We start from the raw sequence: 12867 nt of genomic DNA, 5'->3' as shown, positions 1-12867 counted from the left end.
CTCCTCTCCCCTCTGCTCTCTCCACCCTGCTCTCTCCTCTCCCCTCTCCACCCTGCTCTCCCCTCTCCCCTCTCCACCCTGCTCTCCCCTCTCCCCTCTCTACCCTGCTCTCTCCTCTCCCCTCTGCTCTCTCCACCCTGCTCTCTCCTCTCCCCTCTCCCCTCTCCCCTCTGCTCTCTACACCCTCCTCCCTCCTCTCTGCTCTCTGCTCTCTCCTCTCCCCTTTCTCCTCTCCCCTCTCCCCTTTCTCCTCTCCCCTCTCCTCTCTCCTCTCCCCTCTCCCCTCTCCCCTCTCTTTTCTCTTCTCTCCTCTCTAATATTAATAAAGTCTTTTGAAAAAATGGGATCGGTGCCTGACCTGTGGTGGCACGGTGGATAAAGGGTCGACCTGGAATGTTGTGGTTGCTGGTTCGAAACCCCAGGCTTGCCTGGTTAAGGCACGTACAAGAAGCAACTATGAATTGAGTTGATGCTTTCTGCTACTCCACTCCTCATCCTCTCTCCTTTCTCTGAAATTCAATAAATCTTTTTTTTTTTTTTTGCAGGGACAGAGAGAGAGTCAGAGAGAGGTTTTAGATAGAGACAGACAGGAATGGAGAATAAATAAAATCTTAAACAAAAAACATTGGGGTCACTGATCTTAGTTGTAGCAGGTTTCTGGAAGGGTAACCTGGGATCACTGCACTAGCATGAGCTTGCACAAACACTAGGGAGTTTGGCGTGATCTGTCCTTGAGAAGGTCTAACCAGCGATCTGATGGGGCTTTGTTCTGAGGAACTGGAAACCAAGCCCTTTTCTCCTGTGGTGACAGAGTGTGAGTTGCTGTGTCCTCAGCATTTGCACTGTGATGCTTTTTTCTTAAGATGGTGGTCATCTTGGGCCGTTTCATTCTGGTTGGAATGAGCCCTTGCTCCTGGAGGTGATAGACCTTCGGTGCCTTTCCAGAGCCTTGAGCACACGAGCATGTGAAAACCAGGCAGCCGGGAGGAGCTAAGGAGGGCCGAGTGCTGTTGTGACCTGTGGACGGAGTACTGTGTCCAATAGGGTGGAGGGAGGAGCTAGGGTCTGCTCTAGGCCCCTCACCTGAGGGACCCCCTCACCAGAGTGTGGCCCAGACACAGTAAGTGTCAGTGACAGGAGTTTTGGTCACCCGTCACCATATTTCTGAAGATACCTGTTGCAGGAATGAGCTCCTGACCCTAGTTTCCCTGTGTGGCTGCTAATCGGAGAGGAGACGGGGACAGTCAGTCTTGGTTTTTTGAGAGTTTTCACCATGAAAAGATCTTGTAACTTCAGAAGCCCATTAATCAGTGCTCTAAGCCAGGGGTCGGGAACCTTTTTGGCTGAGAGAGCCATGAACGCTACATATTTTAAAATGTAATTCCATGATAGCCATATAATGACCCGTGTACATTACGCATTATCCAATAAAAATTTGGTGTTGTCCTGGAGGACAGCTGTGATTGGCTCCAGCCACCCGCAACCATGAGCATGAGTGGTAGGAAATGAATGGATTGAAATACGTGAGGATGTTTTATATTTTTAACATTATTTTTTTTTTTTTTTTTTTTTTGCATTTTTCTGAAGCTGGAAACGGGGAGAGACAGTCAGACAGACTCCCGCATGCGCCCGACCGGGATCCACCCGGCACGCCCACCAGGGGTGATGCTCTGCCCACCAGGGGGCGATGCTCTGCCCATCCTGGGCGTCGCCATGTTGCGACCAGAGCCACTCTAGCGCCTGGGGCAGAGGCCACAGAGCCATCCCCAGCGCCCGGGCCATCTTTGCTCCAATGGAGCCTTGGCTGCGGGAGGGGAAGAGAGAGACAGAGAGGAAGGAGGGGAGGGGGGTGGAGAAGCAAATGGGCGCTTCTCCTATATGCCCTGGCCGGGAATCGAACCCGGGTCCCCCGCACGCCAGGCCGACGCTCTACCGCTGAGCCAACCGGCCAGGGCCAACATTATTTTTTTATTTAACATTTTTCTGTGAGCCAGATGCAGCCATCAAAAGAGCCGCATCAGGGGTTAGCTCAGTGGTAGAGCGTCAGCCTGGCTTGCAGGAGTCCTGGGTTCGATTCCCGGCCAGGGCACACAGGAGAAGCGCCCATCTGCTTCTCCACCCCTCCCCCTCTCCTTCCTTTCTGTCTCTCTCTTCCCCTCCCGCAGCCAAGGCTCCATTGGAGCAAAGTTTGCTCAGGAGCTGAGGATGGCTCTGTGGCCTCTGCCTCAGGCGCTAGAGTGGCTCTGATTGAGGCAGAGCGACAGCGCAAGATGGGCAGAGCATCACCCCCTGGTGGGCATGCTGGGTGGATCCCGGTCGGGTGCATGCGGGAGTCTGTCTGATTGCCTCCCCGTTTCCAACTTCGGAAAAATACAAAAAAAAAAAAAGAGCCACATCTGGCTCACGAGTCATAGATTCCCGACCCCTGATCTAAGCAATAAGACAGATGGTTCTTAAGGCAGTTCGCATGGTTGATGACAGCATCCCCAAGTTCTAAGTGCCTGGATTGGCTAGTTCATGTCTCTCTTGCCATTTGGACTGTGACTCTCATTTAGAAAAGACCCCCCGGTAATCATATATTTAATTAAACTTAACACACCATTATTTATTTTAGAAATCTCCAAGAAAGAAAAAAAATTGCTTCAAATTAAACTATAACATGCCATTAATTATAAACCCATTTATAATTTCAGAAATGTATTTTTTTTCCCTTCTTTTTCCAAGTGAAAGGAGGGGAGATAGACAGACACTTCTCACATGTGCCCTGACCGGGATCCACCCAGCAACCCGTCTGGGGCCATGCTTCAATGGAGCTATTTTTAAGCCCCTGAGGCGGAAGCTCCAAGACCATCCTCAGCACCTGGGGCCAATGCACTAGAACCAGTCCAGCCATGGCTGTGGGAGGAAAAGAGAGAGAGAGAGAGAAGGGGAAGAAGCAGATGGTCACCTCTCCTGTGTGCCCTGACCAGGAACCGAATCCACATACCCGGCCTACACTGTACCACTGAGCAAACCGGCCAGGGCCCAGAAATGTTAAAGTATGAAAATAGGCCTCATAGAATTGACGTAACCGGAGAGAAAGGGAATTAATACTTACTGACCACTTAGCAGGTGCCAGGTACTCTACCAGGGAGTTTCACAGCGAGCCTGCACTAAGGAGACTGTGTCTCCATTTCACAGATAAGGAAACAGAAGGTCGAGGGGTTAAATAACTTGCCCTGCATCACTCAGTTAGAATCCGGAGTTCTGTACAGGCTGACCAGACTTGCGTTCTCTGTTCCACGAGAGTTCAGCAGCAGGTCCTAACCACTTAGTGATGAGACCTAGAAAGTGTCTATAAATAACCCTGAGAAGTAGGAAGACCTCTGTAAAGAGTGTTAGAAAATATAATTGAAGACCATAGCAGGCCTCATGTCAATAGAGAACTATGGCACGTTCTTGGGTCTGAAGACTGAGCTCAGTACAGCTGTCAAGTGGCTTCACGGATCAGCCCATTGTTCGCACATGAATATACTCAGTACCAGTAAGGAGATCCACACAGTTGGGTATTTTTGGAACTTTGGTTCTGAAGATCATCCAGAGGGTAAATGTGTGAAGATAGCCCAGAAACTCTTGAGAAAGAGCAAGGTTGCAGGATGGCCGTTGCAGGTTTCAGAGTGTCCTGTAACGCTGTGAGGATGGAAGCAGGCAGCCCTGGGCAGCAACAAGTCAGCGACTCGGTGCGTTCCTGGGCGAGGAGCCGAGGACAGACCTGGAGCCATGTAGGAAATCATACATGGTTGTTGGAAAGTGGGTAGAATACAGATACTGAAATTGAGATCCCAAGCTCACATCAGACACACAGGTAGTATCTAGGTGAATTGAAGATCTAAACTTAAACCCTGGCCAGAGAGCTCAGTTGGTTGGAGCATTGTCCCGAAACACAGAGGTTGCTGGTTTGATCCCCATTCAGGGCACATACAGGAACAGATCAATGTTCCTGTCTCTCTCTCTCCCCTTTTCTCTCTCTAAAATCAATAAAAAAAAATAAACATTTAAAAAAAGATTTAAACATAAAAATACAAGGCTGATACAAAGTTGTGCACAGTAGTATCCTGGGTGGTCATACAAACCATAAATGCCCTAAATCAGTGGTCCCCAACCTTTTTTGGGCCACGGACAGGTTTAATGTCAGAAAATATTTTCACGGACCGGCCTTTAGGGTGAGATGGATAAATGCACAAAATAAAATTAAATTATGCGACTGGCATAAAAACTGTGGTATTTTAAAATATAATTGTCGAACTTACGAGACAAGCACCAAGAGTGAGTCTTAGACGGATGTAACAGAGGGAATCTGGTCATTTTTAAAAATAAAACATCGTTCAGACTTAAATATAAATAAAACGGAAATAATGTAAGTTATTTATTCTTTCTCTGCGGACCAGTACCAAATGGCCCACAGACCGGTACCGGTCCGTGGCCCGGGGGTTGGGGACCACTGCCCTAAATACTAACAGAATGAGTGCTGTAGTAAATTATGGGACATTTCTATGCAGGAATACAACAGCATGTTCAAAGTAATCATGGACCTTTGACCTAGAAAGGCCTGTGATACAGTGTTAGGTGAAACAAAGTCAATTGCCTAAGAAGATCAATAGTGTGGTTGTGATTTTTTTTTAACTGGTATTTATCTAGAAAGAGGGAGAATGTCAACTGTTAACAGTGGTTGCCCTTGCATTAGCACACTTTTTTATTTGAATTCCTACAATAGTTTATGTATTTTGCCATTTAAGTCAAGTGACTTAAAAAAAATTTTTTTTTGATTGATTGATTTTAGAGGCAGGGGGAGAGGGAGAGAGGAACATCGATCTGTTCCTGTATGTGCCCGGCCGGGAATTGAACTGGCAACCTCTGTGCTCCAACCAACCAAGCTATCTGGCCAGGGCAGCCAAGGGATTTTTTATACTGTCTCCTCTATTTGTGAAACGAACCAAGAGAACAGTATTGTCTCATCAGATCTTCAGTTGTGTAGCAGAGTGGTGTGGACCCATGTGAGGGTCTCTTCCCCCTGCCCCAGTGTTCTCCTTCCTACACAGTGGGGCTCTGTGTTCTGGTCACCCCTTAACTGAGGTTGAGCCCTTCCTGCAAGACCTGGGCTGGTCAGGGTACCCTTCAAGGCCAGGTGCCTGTCTGCAGCCCAGTTGCTCAGAGAGCTCATTCACTCTAAGGGGCGCCTTTGTGGTTGGACACCCTTGGCACCCACCCTATCACACCCACTGGCAACCACACATATATACACACCTCACCACACTCATGCACACATGTATAGCCCCGCAGAGGCACCTGCACACAGCTGTTCACACACACACACTCCACCAGCTTTAACCATTGGGTCTGGAGACGGCTGCCCTCCTGACAGGTAGATAATGGGATTAGAGGGGTGAGCAGGTGTTAGATTCCTACTTTGTGCCCCCCTAGCCCCCCAGAGTTCTGGGCCCCCTGGGGACTGAGGGATGTTCTGTTCTGACCTCCCTTTTCCTTCAGAGTTTCTGCCGCCAATGGGATTTGTCACTGAAGCCTGGTGACATCTGCACATATTGTTCATGCTCGCCAATGTGGATATGGCTGATGTTTGTTGCTTTTTCTTTAATAAGAACTTATTTTGTTGGTTCCAGTCACCAATTGACCTTTGTCACTTCCTTTCCCCATCTCTTCGTGCTTCGCTGGACATGGCCCAGGGGAGTTCTCAGGTGTGTATCGCTCCTGTGTGTCTGTCTGCAGCCCCCTCTTTCCCACGGTGAAGTCCGGGGGGGGGGTGCCCCAGGGACACTCCCTGCTGCTGTCACACCCTCTCACTGCTGGCCGGGCAGCCTTTCCTCCCGAGTCTGTCCCAGGCCACCGCGGCACACATGCTTTGCTCACCAGCCTGCTGCCGTTGGGAAGCTTATTTTTGTTTGCTCCGCTAGCCCACTGACGGTGACCTTAACATCTGAGGGAGAAGCTGTGCCTTGACCCTGTCTTCCTGGAGGCTGAGAATCCCCCAGTGATCTCTCAAGGTCCTACAGAGCTGTTAGAAGCGCAGGACAGTTCCCTCCCTGGACAAGCCCCGCAGGCCCAGTCCTGCCGCGTCTCCCCTGTCGGGTACATCCCAGAAGTCAGGGAGCCGGTGAGGCCCCTGCCGAGCACAGCTCAGGGGTCCTCTCCCCGTATGGCAGGTGGACTGAGATCCTGCTTTCTTGCTTTGCGGCAGGTGGCTCCGAGGCCCCCACCTGTCCAAGTGCAGCCTCTGCAATGTGCAGAGGCACCGGGTGCCGGGCACAGCTCCCTTCCCTGCAGACTTCTTCCATCCGGTGGCTTTTACTGCACCCCTCACCACGCAGGTTGTGGTGTAAGGTGTCAGTGCATTGCCTTGACCTTCCACCTCCCTGGCAAGTGCTCTTGGCCTGGGTCTGCATGGGCCAAGGATAAACTTTACAGGAGTAGCTAGCCCCCTCCCATCCAGCTCCTATGTCCCCCTCCAGCACAGCGAGAAGTAGCCCTGAACTACCTCCACCTGCTGTCCACACAGGCTTAATGCGCTTGTTCTCTCTCCCTTCCTCTCTCCTGCTCCTTCCTCCCGCCCTGGTTGCCCGTCTCCCGTGGGACCTCCCGTGGGGCCGGGACGGCTCCTCCCGTAGTGCGCGATGATTTTTTTGGTAAGGCCAAGGCCCCCTTTCAGTATGTGTTTCTCCCATTTCCAGCTTCCTTTGTCTACCCAACACCACCTCATGCTTCATGAGCCATCTGCTTAGTTCTGGATACTGGGGCAGAAGTGGGGTTAGCAGGGAGTCCAGGGTGGGGCTGGGGAGTGGGAGCCTCCACCCTGCCACCCCAGCCGCCTCCCTCCGAGCAGACCCTAGGCCAGCTGAAGGGGAGCAGCCCCGGCCTCTTCGGGCCCCCACAAGTCCAGGGCAGCCAGCCCCGGGTACGCTGCAGAGCCCGTCTGGGTGAGTCTGCCGGGTGCTTGCTGTGGTCCATCTGAGAGGGAGGCTGGCCCTATGCGAGACAAGGATGTGCGAATGGAGACAAGCGGGACCCTAAGCTGAGCACACTGGGCCTGTGTGTCCTGTCTCACAGCTGCGTTAGCCCACGGTGGGAAGTGAGAATAGGGGGACAGACTTGGCTTTCGGGGCTGTCCCAAAGCGTTAGATTAAGTACTTTGGGGGGATTTTGTGATGTGCCTGCAGTGAGCTCAGTCTGGGAGGTCCACTGTGGGGCCTGGTCACGCGGAGCTGGGTCAGCCCCTCAGGCACCGGCCCCGGGGAGCACTGGCCCCCTCACTTCTACTCCTCTCTCAACTCCTGAGCCCGCTGCCTTGGGCCAGGACCCCCCAGCCCTGTTCCTGGCCCTGGCCAAGGGCTGCGCCTGCCACGGGGCCATCCCATCTCCTCAGCTGGGTGTTCGCTGTATCTTGTGCTGTCTTCTGTGTCCCTACCACCACAGTTCCTCTGGAAGGAGTCGGTTTCATGCTGGACTAGGAACCCACGGGGTGGGGCACGGGGCAGTGCTGGCCTGGGGGGAACAGACGAGGGGCATGCAGAGCCAAGCCAGCACTCCTGCTGGTGCCCTGTGGGCTCTGACGGGACGCAGACTTCACGTTGGTAGAAAGCTGTAAGAACCTAACCCCATGGTCCAGAATGTCAGCCCAGGGTTGCTGCATCCATCAAGGCAGTGGGGCCTGCTCAATGCTTCTGGAGGTCATCCAGGCACCCCCTGGGGCTTGCACACAGCAGGTCTGTCCCTGGCTGCCTTGCTGGGTAGAGAGCCTGTCTGAAGGCCAGCGGAGGACTCTCCATGGTCTATGCAGCCTCCCTCTGCAGGCCAAGCCTCTGGGCCTGACCCTGTGTATTACCCTCCCAGGGGTGGGCCGCCCCCTGGGGGTGCTCGTTACTCTGAGGCAGGTGTGGTGGCATCAGCACCTGGCTTTATTACCTCTGCATCTTTCGTTTCAGGAATGGGCAAGGAAGTAGGGAATCTGCTGCTGGAGAACTCCCAGCTTCTAGAAACCAAGTAAGAATGCTCCTCGCTAGTATCTCGGTTGCTGAAGTAGCGCTCCACCGGGCCTTCCCTGGGACAGCCCATCCTGGAGGGTAGCCCCAAGGAGGACCCGGACCCACACAGCTGAGCTCGCCCCTCTTGGGGAGAGTGCTCACTACCTTTAATGGGGGCATTTGGTAACCACCGTTAGCCACATTCTGGACCAGGATGGGCCTTCTCAGATACACCAGTGCAGGCAGACCCCTGGCAACCTCATCCTAGAATGTACGTGGCTGGTTCACATGAGGCTCTGGTCTTTCTGCCTTTTCCAAGAAATGCTCTGAACGTAGTGAAGAATGACCTCATCGCTAAAGTGGACCAGCTGTCGGGGGAGCAGGAGGTACTGAAGGGGGATTTGGAAGCCGCCAGGCAAGCCAAACTAAGGCTGGAGAACCGCATCAAGGACCTGGAGGAGGAGCTGCGGAGGTGAGCGGGGGCGGGGCTCCCAGGAGGGACAAGGGCTGGAAGCAGGGAGGGCAGGCTGGCCCACAGTGTAGCTGGCTCTGCTTTCCCATTAGCACTTGGCTGCTGAGGAGGGCAGGTCCCGTTCCTTGGCCCGGTCAGCCGGGACAGATGTCTGGGCTTCAGGGCACTGGCAAGAGTGCTTAGGGCCTAGAAACTGAGGGGAGAGTCCTGAGCCAGGCTCAGGCGCAGGACGTTCATGGGGCTGGTGCCCAGTGGACTCTCACCCCGCCTGGCTTCCTTCTCGTCCTGCAGGGTGAAGTCCGAGGCGATCACTGCCCGCCGTGAACCCAAAGAAGAGGGGGAGGATGTAAGCAGCTATCTCTGTACAGAATTGGTATATTCCACTATTAACATGTGGGCACGGGGGGTGGGGTGGCAGTGGGCGGGCTACCGGGGGTGTGCTCTGGGCCCCCTCACCCGCCCTGTGTGGTGACCACACCCAGCATCCTCCTCCCCCACCCCAGGATGTCATGAAGTCAGAACAGGCCCCTCTCAGCCCCAGGTTCTAGTGGATGCATTCTGCATAGTCGCAAACATCTCCCCACCTACACGGTGCAGCTGCTGACACCTCTACTCCCAACTTGCGGAGCAAGGCTGCAGAAATAGCAGCAGTCACCACTGTCCCCAGACCGAACAGCTTGGACTGCTCGTCTGCCCCCACCTTCCCCCTGAGGTGCAAGGAATGTTCTGAAGACAGTCGGCCCCTCTTTTACCAGGAGGCGGCAGTCACAGGTCTTCACCCCCGGTGATTTTGGACCTTGCCGCTCCTTAGTTGTTCTTTCCACCGTCATGTAGCGCTCACACTGGGCCGCAGCTTACACACAGGCACTGGGAGACTAGTTATTCCTGTGCAGCTCCTCACTCCCAGTACTCGAGGAGAGAGACAAAGCTGCAGGTGAATTGTGGAGTTCCCCCAGGCCCCTCCTACGTGGTGATGAAGGGGCCCATCAGGGACCTCTCCCTGTTTGTGTGCAGCTTGGGGTGCATGCCCTTACTCACCCAGCAGCACCCCTCTGGACCCCTGGTTCTGCCACAAAACCGGTCCTGCCAGTTCCTGGCACAGACTTAGCACTGCCACAGAATTTGCCAATTGCAGAATGCTCACTGATCCTCCAAAACTTCCAGCGTTCAGCTCGGACGTGGTGAGCCCTGGTCTTGGTCGCACTGTCCCAGCTCTTCCCTCAGTTTCACCTTGGGCCAGCCCCACCTGTTAGTGTCTACTGGCAGTGTTTGGGATTGCTCCGGGGGCTTACAGCAAAAATCACTCTTGTGCCCCTCAAGTACATCCTGTGACCTAGAAAGAAGGTGGCCCTGTTGGCAAGTAAACTTCCACGTATTCTGTCCTGCTCACAACCTTCCCACCCAGCTGCCTGAGTCTGCAGGAATTCACACCCAGAGGCCAGCCCAAGAGGAATCTTGGTGTGAGCTGGCTTGAGAGGGCCCTGGGCTGACCTGCTGGCTGGTCTTTCCCTGGCTGAGCAGTCATGCCTCTCCCCCGCAGGACAAGATCCCCATGGCGCAGCGCCGCCGCTTCACACGGGTGGAGATGGCCCGCGTGCTCATGGAGCGCAACCAGTACAAAGAGCGGCTCATGGAGCTTCAGGAGGCCGTGCGGTGGACTGAGATGATCAGGTGCTTCCCCAAGCCCGCCCACAGGGCTCCAGAGATGTGCCTCTGTCTCCATATGCGAGGCAGGGTTGCTGTATGAGGACCATGGGCTCGAGGCTGACCCCTCCCCCTCCCACCTCCCTCTCTTCCAGGAGGATTGGAAGGGTGAGGGGCCTCCTGGGTGGGAGCCTGTGGGAGCCAGCAGGGCTGAGCCTCCCCTGCAGCACTGGGCTGGCCTGTGTTGGGCCTGCTGTGTCATGGCCTTCTAGGAAGTTGTGAGTGACCTTCCCAGGACCCCCTCTACTCTGTTGCTCCATTCCCAGTGTGTCCTAGGTGAAGGTCTTCTGCAAAGGAGTCAAGAGGGAACTCAGGAAGAATGGGACATAGTCAGATTGGGCAGGGCCTGAAGGGCCACCGGAGTGGCTGGGCTGGGAAGTGGACGTGCTTAGGCTGAGTGCTGTGCCAGGCTGGGCAGTGGCTTAGCTGGGTTCCCACCCTGCCCCGCCCTTGTAGGGCATCCCGAGAGCACCCATCTGTCCAGGAGAAGAAGAAGTCTACCATCTGGCAGTTGTGAGTTGGGGCGCTGGGCTGGGGAGGGTCAGGGAGGCCTACACCAGGCCCACCCCTCACCTTCCACGCCTCTGCCGGCAGCTTCAGCCGCCTCTTCAGCTCCTCCTCCAGCCCCCCTCCAGCCAAGCGGTCCTACCCTTCCGTGAACATCCATTACAAGTCGCCCACCACAGCTGGCTTCAGTCAGCGCCGAAGCCATGCCCTGTGCCAGATCTCGGCGGGCAGCCGGCCCCTGGAGTTCTTCCCAGACGAGTAAGCATCCCACCCCTCCCCTGCACCCCCCTCCTGGCCAGTGCAGGAGGAAGCCAGTGGCTCACGGTGCTGCAGCCAGGGGCACTGAGCCATCTCACCTCTGCTCTGAGGCTGTGCTGGGGGTGGGGGTGGAATCCATGGGGGGGAAGGACCGCGGCTGAGGCATTGGGGGGCATGACCTCTCCGTGAGCACAGTGTGTGTCTCCACCCCTTGCGACAGCATTGCTGTCCCTTTGCACGCCCCCACAGTCCCTGTCCTAGTCCGAGTGGAATGCGCCCCTCACTTCCTCTCACCTCAGCAAGCTGGCCTGCACCCCTGTCCTATGCGAAGGTCTTAGAGCTGACAGGAGGTTTTCCTGCAGGACCTGGGGAAGAAGTTCCTGTTTGTAATTTTTTTCTTTCCTTTGTTTTGAAACCAAGAAATCGAAATCCAGGGCTCCAGGGCAGAAATAGGGAGTTCTGTGCCTTGTGTCAGCTATGGAAATTTCCTTGGAAGGCCCAGGGGGATGGGGTGTTGTATTGCAGGTCCCTGCCAGGTGGCCCTTAGTGGCAGGGACAGCAGAATGGGAACCTGGACAGGAGCAGGTGCAGGGTATGGTCTCCAAGCCCGGTACGGGAGAGCCACTGTCCCATTTGGTGGCACCCAGCTGGAGCAGGAGCCGTACATGGGTGACTGGGAAGACAGGGCAGGTTCCGGAGGGAGGGCGCCTGGGGCACCGGGTGCTCCCCGCAAGGCTGCCCGTGGGGCAGTGGGTCACCAAAACCTGAGACGTACCCCATCGTTCCTTCCACCCAGCGACTGCACCTCCTCTGCCAGGCGGGAGCAGAAGCGTGAGCAATACCGCCAGGTGCGCGAGCACGTGCGCAACGACGACGGGCGGCTGCAGGCCTGCGGCTGGAGCCTGCCGGCCAAGTACAAGCAGGTGCTGTGGGTCATAATGCGCACGCGCAGGGCGGCGTGGGGGTGGGGGCAGAGTGGGTCCACAGCCTCAGCCCCGATTCTGGAGGGATGGGTAATCTAACCGCTAACCACGCCACTAAACTGAGCCACCGCAGGCCTCGCACCCACAGCACCTCTCTGCCTGTGGTTGCAGCTGAGTCCTAACGGAGGCCAGGAAGACACGCGAATGAAGAACGTCCCCGTTCCGGTGTACTGCCGCCCTCTGGTGGAGAAGGATCCGACCATGAAGGTGAGCCTTGGCCTGCAGGGAAGTGGGCGAGGCAGAGAGAAGCTCCCACCCCGAAGCAGAGTCCAGGAAGGTTTGGGAAGCTGGGAAAGCCCTGTGATGTTTGCAGCAACCCTGATGTACCTGTTCTCTCAGCTGTGGTGTGCTGCGGGTGTCAACCTGACTGGGTGGAAACCGAGGGAGGACCACACTGGAAATGGAGTCAAGCTGGAGCCAGGCTTGGACCCTCTGACCTGCAACCAGGAAGTGGAAGGAGAAGCCAAGAGCAACCACACATCCCCCGAGAAGAAGAAGGTCAGAGTGGCGGGAGGGTCAGGGCTGTCTGTGCTTGCACTGCCTCGCCAGCATCTTCTGTCAGCTGCATGTTCATGCTGTCCCCAGCATCAGGATCTAGGTGGGAGTGATGGAAACAGGAGAGCTGGGGACAGTGCCCCAAGACTGAGCTCATCTGAGGCTGCCTTCCCCTTCCTAGGGCAGGCCCAGGGCTGAGCTGCCTCCTGGTTCTTGTCTAGCACTCAGGAGCCAGGAGCTGTGGTGGGCAGGGAAGGCCAGGAGGTTCAAGACTCGGCAGTCAGCGAGGCTGAGGAGTCAGGTCCCCTGCCGGCGTCTCTCCTGGCCAGGAGCAGCTCTCACTGCCTGCCGAGTAGTGGTGGGAGGGGCTAAGCCAGGGGGGTGGCAGGAAATGTCTCACGCTCGGAGTCGGAGGCTTCATTTTGTGTTGTGGCTT

The 12867-nt window shown here is 55.5% G+C and overlaps 1 protein-coding gene across 13 annotated transcripts in view; it reads left to right on the top strand.

Annotated features, from left to right (window-relative positions):
* Positions 1 to 12867, top strand: part of MAPK8IP3 (mitogen-activated protein kinase 8 interacting protein 3) — a 55365-nt gene that overhangs the window by 37366 nt on the left and 5132 nt on the right. For 10 of the 13 annotated variants that reach the window (XM_066275317.1, XM_066275311.1, XM_066275316.1 and 7 more), the window contains 11 exons: positions 5721 to 5732; positions 6660 to 6677; positions 7974 to 8031; positions 8332 to 8484; positions 8776 to 8857; positions 10025 to 10155; positions 10645 to 10701; positions 10783 to 10953; positions 11750 to 11876; positions 12048 to 12143; positions 12276 to 12434. In XM_066275317.1, the coding sequence (XP_066131414.1) occupies positions 5721 to 5732; positions 6660 to 6677; positions 7974 to 8031; positions 8332 to 8484; positions 8776 to 8857; positions 10025 to 10155; positions 10645 to 10701; positions 10783 to 10953; positions 11750 to 11876; positions 12048 to 12143; positions 12276 to 12434 (1064 nt within the window). The remainder of the gene's footprint in view (positions 1 to 5720; positions 5733 to 6659; positions 6678 to 7973; positions 8032 to 8331; positions 8485 to 8775; positions 8858 to 10024; positions 10156 to 10644; positions 10702 to 10782; positions 10954 to 11749; positions 11877 to 12047; positions 12144 to 12275; positions 12435 to 12867) is intronic. The other 3 variants (XM_066275319.1, XM_066275312.1, XM_066275321.1) reach the window with 2 other exon arrangements.

This window comes from Saccopteryx bilineata, chromosome 4, assembly GCF_036850765.1.
Source record: "Saccopteryx bilineata isolate mSacBil1 chromosome 4, mSacBil1_pri_phased_curated, whole genome shotgun sequence".
NCBI lineage: Eukaryota > Metazoa > Chordata > Mammalia > Chiroptera > Emballonuridae > Saccopteryx > Saccopteryx bilineata.
This window is presented reverse-complemented; position numbering and strand designations above follow the sequence as displayed.